The following is an 18,559-nucleotide window of genomic DNA, read 5'->3' on the forward strand; positions in this document are numbered from 1 at the left end:
TTGGCCATACATTCATCTGTTTCTAGGCATCTTTCAGTTTATCAGTTTACTTTCAGTTCTGTGCACCGTGGAACACTGTGTCCTTACTACAGCTCGTTTTTGGGGAAGAGGAGGAGAGGCATAACATGCACATCTAACACTGTGCAATACCTAGGAGACTACAGGTTATACGTGTGTGCTAACATGTGGGAGGCAGAGAGAAGAATGAATTCTAAGTTAAATGTCCAAACATGAAACAAATAGTTAAAATCTGTATTTGAAGCCAAATGAGTCCTAGGATCTCAGCTTTAGAGAGTTCACACAGGACCCCTCCTGTCATGTCATGAGAGACTTCTTGTATTGTGCTGCTACACCTCTGCGAAGCACCTCTGCTGTCACTGCTGCCTGCTAACCAGTTCACAGTGTGCTACATACTTTGCAGCCTTTTTTTCCCTTCATCCATCCACTGAAATATCTTACTGAATTTCAGCCAGGTAGACTAGGCTTACAGGTTTATCTTGTTGCTCACTGTTTTCACTCTAACAGAACCCAATTAGTGCAGTATCTATACATTTCTTCAGGTCATCAAAAAAATGTGGATATTGCACACATGAATATACCTTGTGCTAGGCTTTCCTTTGCACTCTACTGCTATTCAAAGACAGCAAACCAAAAAGCTCAAGTTAGATTTCTTGCCAAGTTTGCCTGTTTCTATACTCTCTCTTTCAGGGTCTCCTCCTCCACCCACTGCTTCCAACAGTTCCAAAGAAATATTCCAACCACTGCCCTACCATCTTTCCTCTACCGCTAAGGTGGGATCAAATAGTCTATTTGATGACATCTGGTGGTGTAAATAAACATTATAAGCAGATGGTGGTTTTCCTCTTATATTGTTTCTCATTTTCTCAATTCCTCTTTATTAAAATTTTCAATAAATACATTTGAGGTAGAGATTATGCAGTTGTGAACTTAATTACCTGTTGAATATGGAAGAAAGTCTTGAGAGTCCCGAATTTCCCATGTAAGATTTCTGCTATAAACTGCTTCGAAGTAGTCACCAACAGTGGCATACTGGACAGTCACTCCAAACTCAGCAGAATGCTCGTTAATATAATCCAACAACAGGTCCATGTTGGCATACTGAACAGATGCATTAAAAAACTGCTTGTCACAGCCCTGAAATTCCAAAAACAGAACAGCCACATGACTTTAGGTCATGTAATTTAGAAAGATCTTTTTTAACACTAGTCTATGTCAAAGTGTTATTTCTTTTGATCTTGACTGGCCGTATAAAAGCCATTTGCTACAAAACGTCAAGAATGGGTAGGGTTACTTGCACAGATCAGCTGATAACCAACCAGCATTACAGACAGGCAGAAGTGTGTTGACACACCATATTGTGCAAGAGCATGAAATTTCGTGGTAGCATTTGGAAAATGCATGCATACATGCCTGGAAAGATGACCTTTGTTTCTTTTCACACTGCATTTCTTTCACTTTGCAGAAAATAAGAAGGTTCTTATCTTCTGCTTTTAAGAATCCTTACAGCTTTATTAAGCGCTGTGGACATGATGTGAAACAAAAAAATCTGAACAGAGATCCCTGTAGTATAAAATGTCACATGATGCTGCTGATGCCCCATCATGACAGTAGACTATAGTACTTCTGATGCTCATCCAGATAGATGAAAGGTGATACACTGTGTATTAAAGCCTCTATTTTTTTTTAGCGTGCTTGCACAACTTCCGCCTTCTGTTGAAGGCGTCTCAATACAGACTATTTGCATGTACAGACATTTAAAAAATAGACACACCTAATCACGCCTTTGTTCAACTACAATAGCTGAACAGGAAAATGGGAGTCAGTCAGCCATGGCACCACGTTTTTTCTTACAGTATCAGTATTACAGTATAGGCATCGATCTGAAGCACAATAACATGCTAAGAACCTTTCTGCACATAAAAACACCCAACTGAAGCCTTCCAGCACTGACACCAGTTTAATGCATCCTCATCTTCATGTCTGTGATTCTCTCCGCTTGAGGTAAATAACATTGCATAAGTCAATCCTGATCTCATTTTCAAGATGAAGATGCCCTTGGCCATTTGTCTTCAAAGCTCAGCAGATGCTTGAGCTAATGGCCGAGGAGACTTTTTTCTTTGCAATTCAACCTTCCACCCCAACTATTATCTGATGAGCTCAATGAGTTTCACCTGATGGGCTGAACCCATTCAACTCATGAATGAGTTGAACCTGACGAGTTCAATTGAACTCAGAGAGGATTACCCTTACTCTCTTTCCCAGATATGAGTGCCACCCCACCCCTTCCCCATTTAGTAGGTGTTTCAAGTAAGATCACTGTCACTTCCGTTATGAATCCTAGTGCACATGCCTGTCCCTCAGACCTAACAGGTAAGTCACTGACCAGAAAAAGTGGAAATTCTACTTCCAAACCAGAAGAGTTCTTCTGAGTTACCCAGACATCTTCTGCATGCACATAGCAGAAACTGGAAAACAACTTCAAACTGGAATGAGCTACTAAAACGTTATCAAACCAAATACTGAAACGTCCAGCAGTCAGTGCAAACCAGACTTCCTAATGTTGACTCCAGTTAAATTTTTGGGGAAGAAGTAATATATTTACCAGCCAAAACTACTTCACATCTGTAAAGCACTACTTTCAACTCACGATCGAAGAAGACTTCCTCATAAAAAGCAGACACTTTGTACCACAGAAGGGGATGTGATGGGCCGGTAGACTCCACTCACACACAACATAGTAGCTGAGGAGCACTGTGGTTCAGCAGAAGCAGTATATCCAGGAGAACTTGCTGTAGTTAGTCATCACATCCACTCACTACCTAAACAAAACTTTCATTACTGTACAGTAATTTTCAGTACTGTACTGTAAAGTTACTTCAACCACACAGGCCAAAAAACATCTCAAGGATCAGTTCCAGCTCTTGAGACAATTCCATACCTCCTGCTACATCTGCTGCTACGGCCTCTAGAGGCAGGTTTGAACTTTTACACTGGCCCACAGCTCAGTGTCTCCTCCTGCACAACTAGGTGCTTCAGATCATGAATGAATTCTTGTTTGTCCACGTAACTCATCACAAAAGTGACAACAGTCTGGATGTGAGGTCTGGCCTTAAATAGGAAGGTGTGTATTTTCTGTGTTTTTAACCAAGGGGGGAAAAAAAAAAAATTCAAGTATTCCAAGCGAAAAAACAGCTAAGCTTAACTAAAGAGGTATCCGTATCTCTATTTCCCTCTACTTTACACAGCACTTCAGATGAGTAAAAAACTTCTATTACTTTGTTTAAAGCTCATTATCACAAGCACACAAATCAAGAAGTTGGAGACTGAAATTTTCTTACGTTACTGAGAAACCACAGGTCTGGATCTAGACATTCAGAATTTATTCATATTATTCAAAACTCCCTCCTCCCCATTTCAGCATAACTTTGACTATAACACTGCTACAGAGTCTTATATCCTACTTCTCTCCTCACCCTCTACAAAAAAATAAAATCAATATAAGCAACAGTGTCACAAACACGGGAGAAAAACAAATCACTGACTCAAAGCTGCATCAGTCAGAAAATGCAACAACAGCTATTGTGGTGAAAGAGCCACCTTACGGGCACACACCATCCTTTAATATTGTAATTATGAGACCTACAGCATCCATCAAAATTTAAAAACAGACTGTGCGTTCAGCTTAGGCAAAGTTATTATTTTCTAAGGATTTAAAAATAGCGAGAGCATATCAATGCTATGTGTACATGTAGGATGTAATTAACACAGCATATTTCTGAAAAAAAGTGTTTGGATGACCAAGCTGGGATATGCTTATGTTTCTAACTAAAATACAAAGATTGTATAAGAAATTTACTATACATCAGTTAGAAAAAAATGTTGTCTACCTAATCTGCAATATATTTTCTTGTAATGCTGTAGTTTTTGTTAACAGACTCATGTTGTGCAAAGCAGTTATGTAGAGACATCTTTCAAACAGACAAAACAAGGAGAGAAAAAAGGAAGCAATATTGCAATATACAGTTTTGCAAGAGGTTATCTTTATAATTTTGTCACATTTCTTTCTACATAAAGTAGGGTGGAAGACTTCGTAGACAGCTGGCAAACTGTACAAGGAGGTTCCAGTTTTCAAAAATCACTACTAATCAGACGTTTGGGCTCCACTTTTTAGAAAAACACTTTACCAACCTGTGGTCTGCACCTGCATTTTTGCAGTACATACTACAGCAAAGTAGCATCTACCTACTGTTCATACTGTAGGTGCCCTTGCCACTTCTAGAGCAAATGCTGATCATACACTTACCCACGGCCACAAAACATCACTTGTTCGGAACCAGGCTGCTCTCTCCTTAATGTTTGCCACCATGGTTTGCGCATACAGAAGGATGTTAGTATCTGTAACAGGGAGACTCATGTTTGGATAAACACCATCTTTTGGTGGATCTGGGAAAACTGCAATTCCATTCCAATAAAATCCTGATCTAAGCAGGAGGAGAAAGCAATAGTCTATAAACAGGATTTATTCAACTGAGAAAAACACATCAAAAGGTGCTGGGATAAAATGCAGATACACAGGGAATAAGAACAAAAAAAATTCAGTTTATATTCATTGCTAGTATTTTGGGTTTAGTGATTATTTAATGGTGGAGATAGGGGGAAGGTTGTCCGGTTTTCTTTTCACACTGTGCAACTTTGCAAGTCCCTGCTGCTTGCTGGCATAGAACAAAGAAATCACAGGACAAAACAGCAAGCTTTGTAACAACGAGGATGTTCCCCAAAACAGATTTTGTTTACAGACAGCATTTTACTGGATAAGCCAGTGAGCAAAATAAAGTTTTCAAAAGCTCTCGGATTTTCTCACAAAGTGAACGGAAAATTTTAGTTGCTTTAGTTTAGACACAGATAATACACACAATCTCAGCCCAATATAATGCTGAAAATCTCCCATAGAAAATCAGTTGGCAATAGCCAAGTCCATACTGAGCTTCCTGGAGTTTTTAAATCTTAACTTTTCAGGCAGAGAAACAAAAACCCAGTTCTGCTTTGGACATCGTCTGTTTATAGCAATTGATTTGTTTCACGTCTTTATTCCTTTTTTGATATGGACTGACATGATGTATATATGCAGATTAAAGCCGTACCTGTGTTCCAAGCCTCCCAGTGCTAGAAAACATTGTTTTTAAAGTCTGTCAGTATTTTGACGTATTTTTAGTGACTGTCAGCAGTAAGTGTCCCTCTTGAGCATTCAGTTGTTAGGTACTGTGCAAACGTCATCTATTACGGTGGGTAGCTGGGGGTGCTTAATAATCCTGACTCATCTACAGAGTCTAGACATCTCCTTGACCCACTGCAGGTCAGGAGAAGGCAGTAGAATATTGGTGAAAGAAAATGCTTAAATTCCAACACCATAAACTCTCAGAAGTGATCAATATTTCTGCCTATTTGGGAAATCTTCAGACCTGTTTGAAAAAGGTATTTGAGATGGGGTACAGTAGCTGTACTGATCCATAACATGGGTGAAGATCTCCTGTCTTTCAGATAAGGAAGGAGAGCCTTGCCATACAAACTGAAGCTTCTGGAAAACAAAAATATATGAAACAGTTACAAGCACAGAAATACCATCATTAACAACTTAAGACTTCAGAATGACCATCTTTCCTTCCATCACCTGTAGTACTTTAAGTGCTTTTACTTAAGACAATCCAATGGCACCCCAAGCAAGGTCACATACTGTATATAGGAGGCTGTAGCATTGCCTCTTTCTATTCGAATTGATGGAGAAGGAGGGGAGGCAGCATACTACTAAAATCCAGATGTATGCCTAGCTTATCACAGGAATCACACCTCACTTGTTTCAGTAGAAGCTGAACACCTACAAGCTAGGAAATATCCAGATGTAGTCTGGATTGTACTGTAGTCAGTGGGAATCAATGTTTAATAGACTGAAACAGAATTTTTACAGTTTTGGAAGCCTTCAGACTGTCAGGTGCCAGAAAAATGATTAGATGGAAAAAGACTGTCAAAAGCTCACAAAACATCTTAGCAGAAAGGAAGTATCGCAATTCACTACAAACATAAGGTGGTAGGTTCTGGCTTCACCAAATTCAACAGGAATTCTGTTATCTTCTTCAAAGACTCTTGAGTTTCACCCAAGATTGATAAGAACTGCCTAATGCCCAGCTCATACTAGTGAAAGTCCCTTATTTTCACATAATGTAGTGTGTAAAACTGATGACAGATCAGGGTCCAACACTGTGACATAAAAATATTTACTGCGTATGCGACACTATGCAAGAAAAGGTAAAACATGAAACAAAAAATGAATTCAGCAAAAAAATTAACTGCCACCCTAACTGACCTAGTACTATTACTTTAACAGGCACAAATAAATATTCCAAGCATGACAACCACTGCGCCCATACATACACGCTACACTTTAAAATAGACTATAAACAACCAACACATCTAAGATTTTCTCTTGGGAAGCAGAAACCCATTCTAGACATTTCCAGTTCCAACAGTCCTACTTCAATGTCCACTTATGCCTTGCCCAACTGCCTGCATTTTCTGTCTTCTCCAGGCTAGACCATATTTTATCCCTGACCAGAAGTCATGAAGACATTACTGACCATATTACATGGATTCAGTATATTTCACTATTACCACATACAATCAGCACGTCACTTTCAGAGAAGAAACACCTACATTTTCTTGCACAGGTCAGAGTGATGCTTATCTCAAGTCATGGTTTAGATTACTGTAAGCAGAGGCTGGCAATTATCCTAAGGGTAATTTTACCTTCTTTTTCTGCATGTCAGCCTTCAGATCATAGTCAATCCGAGAAATAAGATGAGCATTAAAACCAGCCAGAGCAAAAAGAGTTGGTGTTGTAGCTGATGCTCCAAAAGGATCAACATGCCAAGAAAACTGAGGCCTGATCCCAAAATTTTCATACAAAAATCCATGGCCTTCTGCAAAGCAAAATTTGATTATGTTAGGAATACTTTTACAAGTTCATTTTATAAATTTAATAAGTCTACAGTATTACAGATAAGCACTTCAAGGATAGCTCTTTATTGCTGTTTTCCAAAGCATATACAGTTTTAGGAATTTAATGATTCACAGCAGAAACTTTCACACTGACAATATTTATTTTTCTATGCCAAGTATAACTTATTAACATCATAAAAGATGAATAACAAAAAGGAATTATGATTAGAGACAGGCCTGGGAAAAAGAACTTAGATACAGACTAGGTTAAGGCTAATAGCCAGGTTGGAGTCTGCATGAAAACAAGCAGCTAGGTTTTAGTTTGTGTTTGCTCAAATCATAGCACCCATTCTTGCAAAATTCCAGTCTCATATCAATGACAAAGGGACAGGGAAGCCATTCAGTAAACAAAACTAATATGAATATGACCCTCGATTGTAAAAAAAATAAAAAAGGCGAAGGCTAATAGCAATCTTGATACAAGACGTTATTTATAACCAATGTTACTAATTTTGTATTGAAATGAGTTTCAAAAAAGAAACCCCCTAACCAGAAAGACCAGACAATGGAATAAACTCAGACAAACCATTTAAATGAAAGTAAAACAACCAGCTAAGCAGCAGATTTTATTCAGAACTCCAGTATATTGCACTAGAATCCTCACCATAACAAAAAAAAAAAAAGTGCCAGATCTTAATTTCATAGTTCTGGAATTATGCGCAGAACTATTTGAAAATACAACCATATCTTCCCCATTTTGGACTAACTCCATACCAAATTTTAGTATCACATTTGAATAACTGAGGTTGCAAGGCATTCTCTTTTCACTTCATCTTTCCCATGGTTAATGTCTTCTCTGGTGAAAATACTCACAAACGTTGCGTTTATTTTAACTCTTTTGACTGAAGCACACTTTAGGCAGACTTTGCTAGGATTTTCCAAAACACAGCTGGCTGGACAGACAGGAGCAGACATGAAATGTAGATTCCAAACGTCTGCACTGGCTTTGTCTTCTCAAAACTAACTCCACACACGATGCAATACATTTTTTTTGTTTGTATGTACTCATACCTAAACTGAGCAGAGTGCTTTCAGTAAAAATAAATGGGAATTTTAAAACATATGAATACTTTGTTCCTGCTGAATAAACTACCAAACTCAAATTTTCTTTTAAACAAAATGGTTATACATAGAATATTAAATTAGAAATAATGTTTTTTTGCAGCTGATGTCAATGAAAGAAAAAGCTGTATTTGCATTTAACATAAGGACTCTTCAGTCAATATTAGTGTTTTCTTTGGAGAAGTCCTGGGTTCAGTGCACTAAGCCCATATAACAACCCTTAAACACAGGAGTCAGACGAGAAGAAAAAATAATGTTCATTCCCTCTCCTCCTCTTGGCTAGAGTGTGATGTGGTAAGTCACCGAGACGCAAAAGAAGCTGCAATCCCCATGCTCCTGATAAACCCCAACAAGCAAGCAACAGCGGTGCTGCAGTCAGATTCAGAAGGTGTCTTCTGACCCTTTACTCTGCCATGTAGAAAGCTGCCCAGAGTGTAGCCCTGAAACAGGCAGAGTTTGTATCAGCCATGACAGACAACTGATGCCAATACGCTCTCTCCTGCCCCAAAGTCATGCTGCTCCCTCATGGTGTATTACAGGCATCTATAGCACAGCAGTGGCATGATTTATCCTGTTTGTATTTTCATTAACCAGATGGAGATAAATGTAAATACTAAAAGACTCTAAACCATCAGATGGAGAGGTGTAACATACAAATGGCTGCAAGCAGAAGCTAGAAGATTAAAATGGGAAATAGTGCACCTCTTGGAAATACACACTTGTTTCTAACAGAGGTTGCTGATAATGATTACAAATGGGAGTTTCTTCACCAAGCAAGTCTTTCAACTAAGTTCAGATGACCCCAGTGACATTCTATGGCCCATGTTCTGCAGAAGACTTTGCCTAAACGATGCAACCTCCCCACACTTTGAATTGCTACCGAGTATTTTCTTCCAGAGCATTTCATACCCTCAATTTCACCATAACTGTCTTCCTAGGAGCTTAAGCTCTCAAACACACATGCACACAAAAAAGGCCTCTGCTCCAAAGGAGTTTATAACTGACCTCGATTAAACTGCAAGCCAGCTTTCAGTAACCCTTCTGCTTACTGCAGAACTGCTGTGTGGCGGGTTTCTTAAAGCAAAGATTTTTATACAGATAACTCACAGGCAAGTGAAAAATAACAGATGCTTGAATCAGTTTTTAAAGAGTAAGAAAATAATAGCGAACTTGGAGTGAAGAAATGAAAAACAAACAACACCCTCCAAGGTCATAACAATGAAAAATAAATGTTAACTGCAAATATGCATACCCGTCAACTGTAAAATTTGATCATCAATTAGTGTCACAGCTTCATCATGCATCACTTGCCCTCCAATGACAAATTCCAATCGTCCCTCCTGAAGCAACTGATGGACCTACGATATTGAAATCAAGACACAGAACATCAACATCATTTCAGCCTTATCCAAAAAGGCTGCAAATTCACTTCAGATCACAGCACATTACCTAGACACAACACTTGTCAAGAAGGCACCCAGGACAAAAGTGGGATAAAAAGCTGTCTGTAGCGAGTGCTATCAAATGGAGAAGCAGGGGGAAAAAGCATACTAATGCACTGCACAGTGCATTGATTTACCCAGCTTACACTGAAACCAGGTAGCGGGCACAAAGGATGCACTGGCAGGTAGACCCTGATCTTCTGGTGTTTCTCAGTATGGCTGTTACTGTGCCTTTATACTATCTAAACTCCGGACTTGTCCCTATACACTGCATTGACAGCAGCCTAGCACCCAGCCTCAAGGCAGCTAGAGCTGGAGGGTTAAACCAGAAGATACTAGTGCTTCTCCCAAAGTCTTCCTCCTGCTGCATCTGTCTTGGCTTAGGAAAGGTGCTGGATGAGAGCACAATTCGCACATCCACACAAGCAGCAATGGCCAGGCCCCCAGGGTTTCCTTTATTCTGCTACTTCTGTAACAGTTTGGAGACTGAGATGTGTGGGATCCAGGAGGGAGAGACAGTGTGCCATCACACCATGGCCACAACACATCTTTTCTACCCTGTGTACATCTACTTTGCCTTCAGAGCACGGACAGGTTGCTCAACTTGTGAATGACAGAATGTTTTATCAAGAAACAGTTCTTCCACATGCAGCAGGTTTGCCTGCCTGATAAACACACTGCTAACCTTCATTTCTGGTCTCTTTTTCCTAGTTTAAAAACTGTCAACAAACTGTTCAAGTTTTTTTCTGGTTTTGTTTTTTTTTTTTTATTTCAGACACTAGAAACAAGTATGTTGACAAGTACAGCTTTCAGCAAATGTGCTGGAGGAAGAGGGGGGCTGTGTTTGGAGGGAGGCAGTAGTAGTCTGAGTCCCTTTCTAGAAGCATTAGGGAGTCTTCTGTTTTTGCTATAGTTATTTCACTACCTAGAACTTCAAAGATACCTCAAACTTCCAGCAAAGAAAGTTTGTATAACTATGTATTTTAATCTGCACTTTTTTTTTTTTTAAATTCTATCATATAGGATGCCAGTTCCAGAGCTATTATGTTTATTTCCCCAGGAACCTTCAGTGAATGCCCCTGTGTCTGCTCAGATACGATACCAGATTGTCAATTTTGATTATAATCATTTCTCTGGTTCACGATGTTGTGAAAATGCTTCAGGGCTCAGCATTCATAAATTAGTTCCAGCTGACTGTGGTGACTGATTAGCATGCTGGGAGACCAGATAACTGATATCTGGTGTCAGCACAGAACTGGTCCTGACCTACACAAAAAGCATCTGCGGCTATTATTCCCCATTTGGATGGATGTCCAAAAAAGATACCTCTGAGCCAAACTTTGGGCCATGGAAACGTTTTTTTAATATAAGTTTTATGCAATCACTGAGAGGCTGAAAAAACAAGAAAAACAATTAATGTAATTTAAATAATATCCAATCCTAGAAAAAAACCCCAGTATCTCTAATGACAAGCACTTATGCTGACCAGAACTGGGCAAAAGGAAGGAGGAACTTAGGAAACAGACACAGCAGTACTACAAGCAGCAGGCTTCTATGGTAGTAGAACATATCTGTGGTCCCTGGGACAACTACTACTATCCTCACATCAACTCACCCCTACAAACCAGACAGAAGTGGCTACACATCTTTTTTTCCCCTAGTTTCCCCTGGACATCAAGCCAGGGTGAGGCAATAGCAATGGTTCACATAAGAAAATACGGTGGAAATAACATGCACTGAGAACTAAGAGGTTCACATCTGGCTGAATGCTGCTGCAATACATTTCACTCCTATACATTCTCTTGTCTGAAGTGTAAAATCAGCTTCAGTACCCAGTCAGTACCTTTTACTAGTTTTTAATGCTACCGCTTTAATCCAAAGCAAACTAGAATTAAATCCTGTATTCTAAGTAAAATACTAAATTAAAAAAAAGGCAAAATTAAAATCAGAAAGCCTGTACTACAGAAAATCATTAATGCTAGAGTTCAAGTGGAAAAAGCAGGACAGTAACCAGAGTGACCTAATTTCAAGGCCCAATATTTGCAACTTGCTAATGTTAAAAACATGTTGCTTATCAGCAAGCATCATAGCTCTTAAATATTATTAGAGACTAAATGTTTGACACACAAGTTGAAGAGGAATTTGTTTTTAATCGTTTTAACTTTTGGAGAAGCAACTATAAAGTAACTAGAGAACTGACTAAAAATGCGTAAAAGCAACAATTACCAGTAATTAGGCTAGGAATCATGTGTACTAATGTACATGCATGACTACTGAGGTCAAATGCAATACATATTTACTCTTCTGGATTCCATGTAATAGAAAGAACAGATATTAGAAACATGAGCCTTTATGTTTGGGTTACAGCAGCATAATGTAAGATAATTGAAATAAGATTAACTTACCTTAGAAAGTTAAGAGTATGCTTCTGTCCCTGCACAAAGTAGCTCCTACAATATTTTAATTCCCCCACCCCAGACTTACAGTCCAGTTTTCTAACTAAAAACAGACTAGAAAATTGCTCTGCAATGAGCAAGTATGGGCAAAGTGCCCACACAAACTCAGTGAACTGTCTATACACAGCAAAACCTCTCATACGAAGGTCAGCTGCCCATAGGTTGAAGCTGTTATTTAAATACTAAACATTGCAGAAAATTCAGAATTTAGTGAAGGACTAGGTTAAAAAAACAGATAAACAGATGTCTTTTTTACATGACACTTTAAACACCTAGTACTTTAAACAAACTGACACGTAGAGCACTGCAAGAAATACGCTGCTGTTGGCTGGACCCTGGTAACAAAACAGACCAGGGAGTTCTGAATGAGTACCTATGCGAAGCTGCGCTTGTATATCCTCTGGTTTCAGGGTCCAAAACTTAAACACCTCGCACTGCAATGCAACACATGACCAGCTGCTAGGCTACCAGCCCAGTCTTTGATTTCAGCATGTTTGTTTCATGCCACAGGATAAAAGAAATGACAAATCAGATGTCTCAATGTCTTCACTAGGAAAAAAACAATTCTCAAATCAAAGCTCTAAAGACTGGAAGCGATCTCAGCTTATAAATAAACAAAAGCAAGAAACAGTTATTGCTGTTGAAGCTACAGTCACCTCTTTGCTGCATTATCCTTGTTTACAAATGCCAGTTTTTTGAGTGGTACTTAACTAGAAAGAAAAAAGTTCCTTCTTTTTCAGCAATGTTAGGCAGCAGTTTGTAAGCTTCAACTGTTGAACAGATATTGGTGCAGGCTCTTTCAGGATCACCCACATCTTATACTGGCATGCCCCCAAATAAGAAAGCCACTGATGAAACAAGAACTGTAAAGAGTCTTCAGTGCAAAGGTTACTACCTCCTACCGCTTTAATCTATAGCCGGGGTTTTAACCCCTTGCAACTGCCTTTAGAGTTAAGGTCCTTTCACAAGAAGTACCAGATCCAGAGACAGATTACACAAGACCTGGGTAAAAAGCAAATGGTGAAGTACTTTGCCCCTTCTTGCCCCCTGAAAAGGCTGTGGATTCTTTGTTAGCAGGAAGCACAGCTCTAGGACAACTTACCTGCCGCTTGTGTGTATCTGTGGCTATCGCATCCCACCAGAGTCGAAAGAATTCCTGCTCCACAGCAATAAATTTGCGTTGCTTTCCTTTCATTAGCTCTTCTACAACAGATGTGTACACATTTGCTGCATAAGCATGCATACTTTCCTGCAAAAAAAGAAAAGTAGAAAATAAACTCTATTTACTATTAATGGACTGCTTTGAACAGTTATTGGGCTTGAGAAGACAGAGATCAAAAACCTCACATTTGTTGCACACTTCTTTTGTACAGTCAGAAAGACCAACTTCTCTCTGATTATGTACAGCTTGTGGGCCCTTCTGCTCTAAAGCACATTCTCCGACTAGGGGCCTCATGTGTAGATCATGGTGTAGCTTCCCCCAAGATCTGCAGACACCAATACAAGCTTTCTTTCTGATGTACTGGGAACAGCTCGCCCTGTCCCTCATTGCTTACCTTAAATCAACAATGCCATAAATTATACAACTTTAGACCAACATAGTTTAAAACCCTACACTTTATTGTTCCGTTTCTGCTCTTCTTCTGATGGCATGAATTATCAGAATTGTTTCTTCAGAGCAAGTATAACTCTGCCCTGCAAGTGTGCGTTGCCGGTATAATACAGTGATATGTATAATGTAATGAGTCTGACTGTTGACATAGAATCATCCAGAGTCTGTGCATCTGTCCTAAAACAACTTGTACTGGATTTTATTGGAATGCAAACACGACAGCTGTATCCTTCAAATAACCCATCATATGGTTATATTCTATCCTAGCATATCAAATGGACAACATCACGTTAATTTTAAAGTTGTGCACATGAAGGTGTTTTGTGTACACTTATCCTTGCCAGAACAACTTCTGCTGACCACATCCAGTCTTCCATCTCCCACTTAATTTCAAAGTGATATGGAATGTCTAAAGGAGATAGCAGAGATCCCAGAATTTCCTGCAACGTCTGTGTTTTATTGTACCAAAGTTATCTGCATGCTATAGCACAGTTGTTTTAACACCAACCATAACACTTCTCTACCTTATTACTGGTGTTTGCTTCAGAACACACACCACAATACATACGCATACGTCTGAAAGTGATTGACATATACACCTCTCACCCACCTAAAAATTAATGAGCATGATACATAAAATATGAATCCAGTTTTAATTTAGCTAGGCTTCCTATAGGAAAATCGCATTTTGAAATAAGGGGAAGATGCGATCCAAATCAGAAATTAACTTTTCCTACCTCTTCCTTTCCACAAGTGAAATCCAGCTATCTTTGTAAAAATGCTAACGTGTCATTAGAAAAGGGAAAACATCTGAGTGTAGGAGGAATGGCTTAAAATACTGTAGTGCTTACCTAAATAATTACTTGTTCAATGATTGCTCAATCAGTCCTTAAGAGTTTTTGAAAATCAAGATTATGATTAGATGTTTAATACAATGCCAAACTTTAACTAAGGGAATAGCTTTTAAGTTCTACTAATACTGAACAGCACCACATTCAAATGATTGCTATGTAATTTTCATTTTTCACTGGCAACTGGCTACAAATAATACATCCTAAAATCCAAATATATGTATAATGATTACAACATCAGGCTCTATTTTAGTTCTCAAAAGTTAAGTGGAGTATACTAGACTTTAAGAGCTGAACAAGGACTTGTCAAATTTAATACAATACCAAAATATTCTGTGCTGTAACTTGTGAAAAATATTTTCTTGATGTATTTTGGAGATTAAGGCAAGCCAGTTTTTATTCTGACTACACTGAAACTAAGCAGCAAGATACTACCGAATCCTACAAAGTTTATAAACCCCAGTCATCTGGGTGGGAATTGAAAATAACTGTTCTCACAAACCAGGATACTTGCAAGCAATAAGAATTTTCTTTCTCATTCATATCCTCTACCAGCTAATTAGATATTCTGAAACAATAAGCAGTATAAATAATCAGGTACGATTTTACAAATTTAAATATAGATTTTAAACTTCTATCATGACATAAAAATTGTTTTGTACTGCATTTTAGACAATGGCGAGGCATCTTTCACACCTTTGGTAAGACACATTGGTGAGATGCTACATGTTACCACTGCTATTATCAGATTGCAACAGATCGCTTTCTTTGAGAGGAAAACCAAGAAGTTTTATTATACATCCAATGATGGAATTCTCCATTGATACTGTAATTTCCAGCACACAATGAAGATTGCTGTTCCGATATCATAAATAAAATGCTTACTTTTCATACTATAAATGGAGAAAAGAAACATTAAAAAAATAGTAATTTGTCATTCATGAGTGAAATCTAGTAACTAAGCAAACCAAAAATGTAAAATAGGTTGGGATCACATTAGCATCCCACAGAGTGTTACCTTCAGGTTTCACTTTACTATAGAAACATTTGAAAGGATCCACAGGTAGCCTCTGTGGTTTCTGACTAAAGGAATTGCCGATGCTTGTTATTTAATAGCAGAGGAACTGAGGCTTCAAGCAATTACTTCTTCTGAAAAAAAGAAGATAATTATGTGTTCCATTTCTCTCGGAGGAGATCTTCGACCACCAACCAACCAAAAATAAGAATTATTTTTGTGTTCTCTTATGCAATTTCGAGTGGGAGTTTGAAGCATTAGAAGAGAAATTCACTAATCTTTCCTAAGAAGGAAAGTCAAAGCACATGCACAGCAGAGATTCCTTGGTGAGCCACAAGCCCTTTTTTATCAGTTACTCTTAAACACCTGCTGCTGTATCACTCCACCAAGTGAAGCATCCACAGCATCTTTCACATGAACGAAAGAACTTCTTACTGACGAAATAGAATTCAGGATTTTGACTAACAAATACGAAAGGTATTAACGCCCCACCTGATTTATTTTGCTCTACATCTCGTTTACTTAGCAACAATGACTTTGCTGCTGCACTCCCGTGGCACCCCAGCCATCGAGGACTGGGACCCTGCCCTCCTCTCCAAGAAAAGACACAAAGTTTTCCTGGGGTTTTGGCTTAGTCACAAGATAAATGAAAAGACGGAGAAAATCTGCCACGCAATCACAACACACCACCAAACAAACTGAAGATTTTCCCTCAAAAATCACAAACCCGTCGGGAGCACACTGCAGCACACCGGTGCGTGCCAACCCACAGCCGCGGGCACAGCTCCCGCGCTGCCCAGGCCGGCTCCAAACCAGCGTCGGGCTCCCGAAGCACCAGGTGACGGAGCATGCCTGGGGCAGGCGGTCACAGAACCACAGGTCGGAAAAGCCCACCGAGATCATCGAGTCCAGCCATAACGGAGTCCTGCACCTCACACGACCTCGGGCGCTGCTCCGCGGGCGGCGGAGAGGCTCGGCCCCACCCGCCGCCAAGCCCACCCCGGCCCCGGCCCCGGCCCCGGCCCCGGCCCCGGCCCCGGCCCCGGCCCCGGCGGGGCGCCCACCTGCACCGTGTACACCCAGCCGACGTCCATGTGGCTGTGGGCCACCAGGAAGGCCCGCAGCTGCCCCTCGCCGCCGGCCGGCGGGAGGAGGAGGCCGAGGAGCAGGAGGGAAAGGAGCGCGCGGCCCATGGCGGCTCCGCGGGCTCCCCGCGCGCGCACTTCCGCGTGCCGGCCCCGGCACCGCCTCCCGGTCGCGGGGCGGGGAGCGGGGAGCTGCTGCGGCGGCTGCAGCGGGCCCGGGCGGCGGGCTGGCCCGTCAGCGGGAGCTGCGCTGCCGAGACCCGCACCGCAACGGCTCTGCTTTGCGTGAGAGGCTCCGGAGGCGCCACCCTGCCTCAGCCCCGGGCCGCGGTGCGGGTACCGCAGGGCCCCGGTAACCAGCGACAGGACGAGAGGACGCGGCCTCAGGGTGCGTCGGGGGAGCTCCAGGCTGCGTATCAGGAAAAGCGGTCAGGCGTTGGAACAGGCTGCCCAGGGAGGCGGGGGAGTCCCCATCCCTGGAGGCGTTCAAAAAACGCGTGGAGACGGCACTTCGGGACAGGGCTTAGCAGGCGAGGTGGTGATGGGGTGACGGCTGGGCTTGATGATCTTCGAGGTTTTTTCCAACCTTGATGATTCCTTGAAAACCACCCCCCCGGGAGGTCCCAGTGGCTCTTGGTAACTCTGGGGCTGGTTCTCTTATAAAACGAGATTTCTCAGAGAGATGTCAAGGTCTGCATCTCAGGCGACTATAAATCCTTACAGTATGCAAGTTCTTTATTTCAGGGTACAATAGTTCATTACGATTATCATCTGCATCTTTGAAGCTGTAGCAAGATTAAGTTTTATGTGGTTGACCTTCTGATCCCATTTAAATTGGTTTTATGACTTGTCTTACTGCTGCTAGTAAGAGCCTTCTGCTGAGAACCAAAAAGGTAAGACTCTTATGTCTGCAAAAAGTCCTAATGAAAAGGAAAAAAATCCAACCCATAATTAAAAAATGTTATAGGATAATGTAGCCGAAATAATCTCCTCAGAAGTTCTGTCTGCAGTTGCACCAGTTTCTGCCCAATCTATCATTGTGATATTAAAAGCCAAAATAGTTTGAACTATCTTTTCAAAAACTTTGACTCTTTAAAATACACAGTAGCATAATTTGACTATATTGCTTAGGTTCTAGTTTGAGTAAATTACATGCTTTTAACCACATTACAATCCTGAAATGACAAAAAAAATATCATCATACCAAACTCTTAGCTCGTTTCCAACAGTGCAAAAGTAAAAGACATCAGCTGAAGGTGGTACCTGCTCCCACCTTCAGGTCCGTTGACTTAGCATTACTTGTTTCCAAACCTGGTTAAACCAGTCGTCTCTGAAGGAAACAAGCATGAATAGCTTAAGAGTGTCCATCTACTGACTTAAAAGTGAAAGATGAAATCATACTGGACTAGCTGGCACTTGGGTGCAAATTAACCCATCTCAATAGTCAACGTACCTGTAGAAACATATCACACACTGTAAATGCGATTTGCATCTATCCCCTCATTTTAGAAAAAAAAAAAATGCGTGCTGCATTACATGCCAAACTGGGTGAATTTTTTAACATAGAAAGTTTGCAAATGTTTGAAGTCCAGAATGAAAAATGCTATGTAAGTCAGCAGTACTGAGTTGGACAGAATAAAACTGCTATGTTTTATAAAAACTAAATCTAATACGATGATACTCTCTTTCCCCAAATCATCAGCTTAAACCTTTTCAGTTCCAAGAAAGCTAGTGCACATCCAGCAAACATATGGTTTAGAGATATATATACACACACTGCCTAAATGAAATGGTGTTCTTTTACCTCAGAAGGTATTATGATCTTTGTAATTTAGGTGAAGTTCCCAGGAAAGCTTAAGTGTTGGCGTTTTGCTTTGTTTCTAAAAGTAGCTGAGAATGTTTGCAGAACATTACTCCCATTTTAAACCTATTTCTTTTAGAAAGTGTAATTGTCCTCTTTATTCT

General features: G+C 40.3%; 1 protein-coding gene across 4 annotated transcripts in view; it reads right to left on the minus strand.

Moving 5' to 3' along the window:
- The window catches only part of MAN2B2 (mannosidase alpha class 2B member 2), a 51,987-nt gene that overhangs the window by 32,676 nt on the left and 752 nt on the right, over nt 1–18,559 (minus strand). For 3 of the 4 annotated variants that reach the window (XM_075420470.1, XM_075420468.1, XM_075420469.1), the window contains exons 1-7: nt 16,574–16,735; nt 13,134–13,280; nt 9,386–9,491; nt 6,820–6,992; nt 5,481–5,596; nt 4,325–4,502; nt 957–1,155 (exon numbers count right to left, since the gene is read on the minus strand). In XM_075420470.1, the coding sequence (XP_075276585.1) occupies nt 957–1,155; nt 4,325–4,502; nt 5,481–5,596; nt 6,820–6,992; nt 9,386–9,491; nt 13,134–13,280; nt 16,574–16,702 (1,048 nt within the window). In that variant the 5' untranslated portion in view covers nt 16,703–16,735. Of the gene's footprint in view, nt 1–956; nt 1,156–4,324; nt 4,503–5,480; nt 5,597–6,819; nt 6,993–9,385; nt 9,492–13,133; nt 13,281–16,573; nt 16,736–18,559 lie in introns of those variants that run through there. The other variant, XM_075420471.1, reaches the window with a different exon arrangement.

The sequence above is a fragment of the Opisthocomus hoazin genome, chromosome 5 (genome assembly GCF_030867145.1).
Source record: "Opisthocomus hoazin isolate bOpiHoa1 chromosome 5, bOpiHoa1.hap1, whole genome shotgun sequence".
In the NCBI taxonomy this organism is placed as follows: domain Eukaryota; kingdom Metazoa; phylum Chordata; class Aves; order Opisthocomiformes; family Opisthocomidae; genus Opisthocomus; species Opisthocomus hoazin.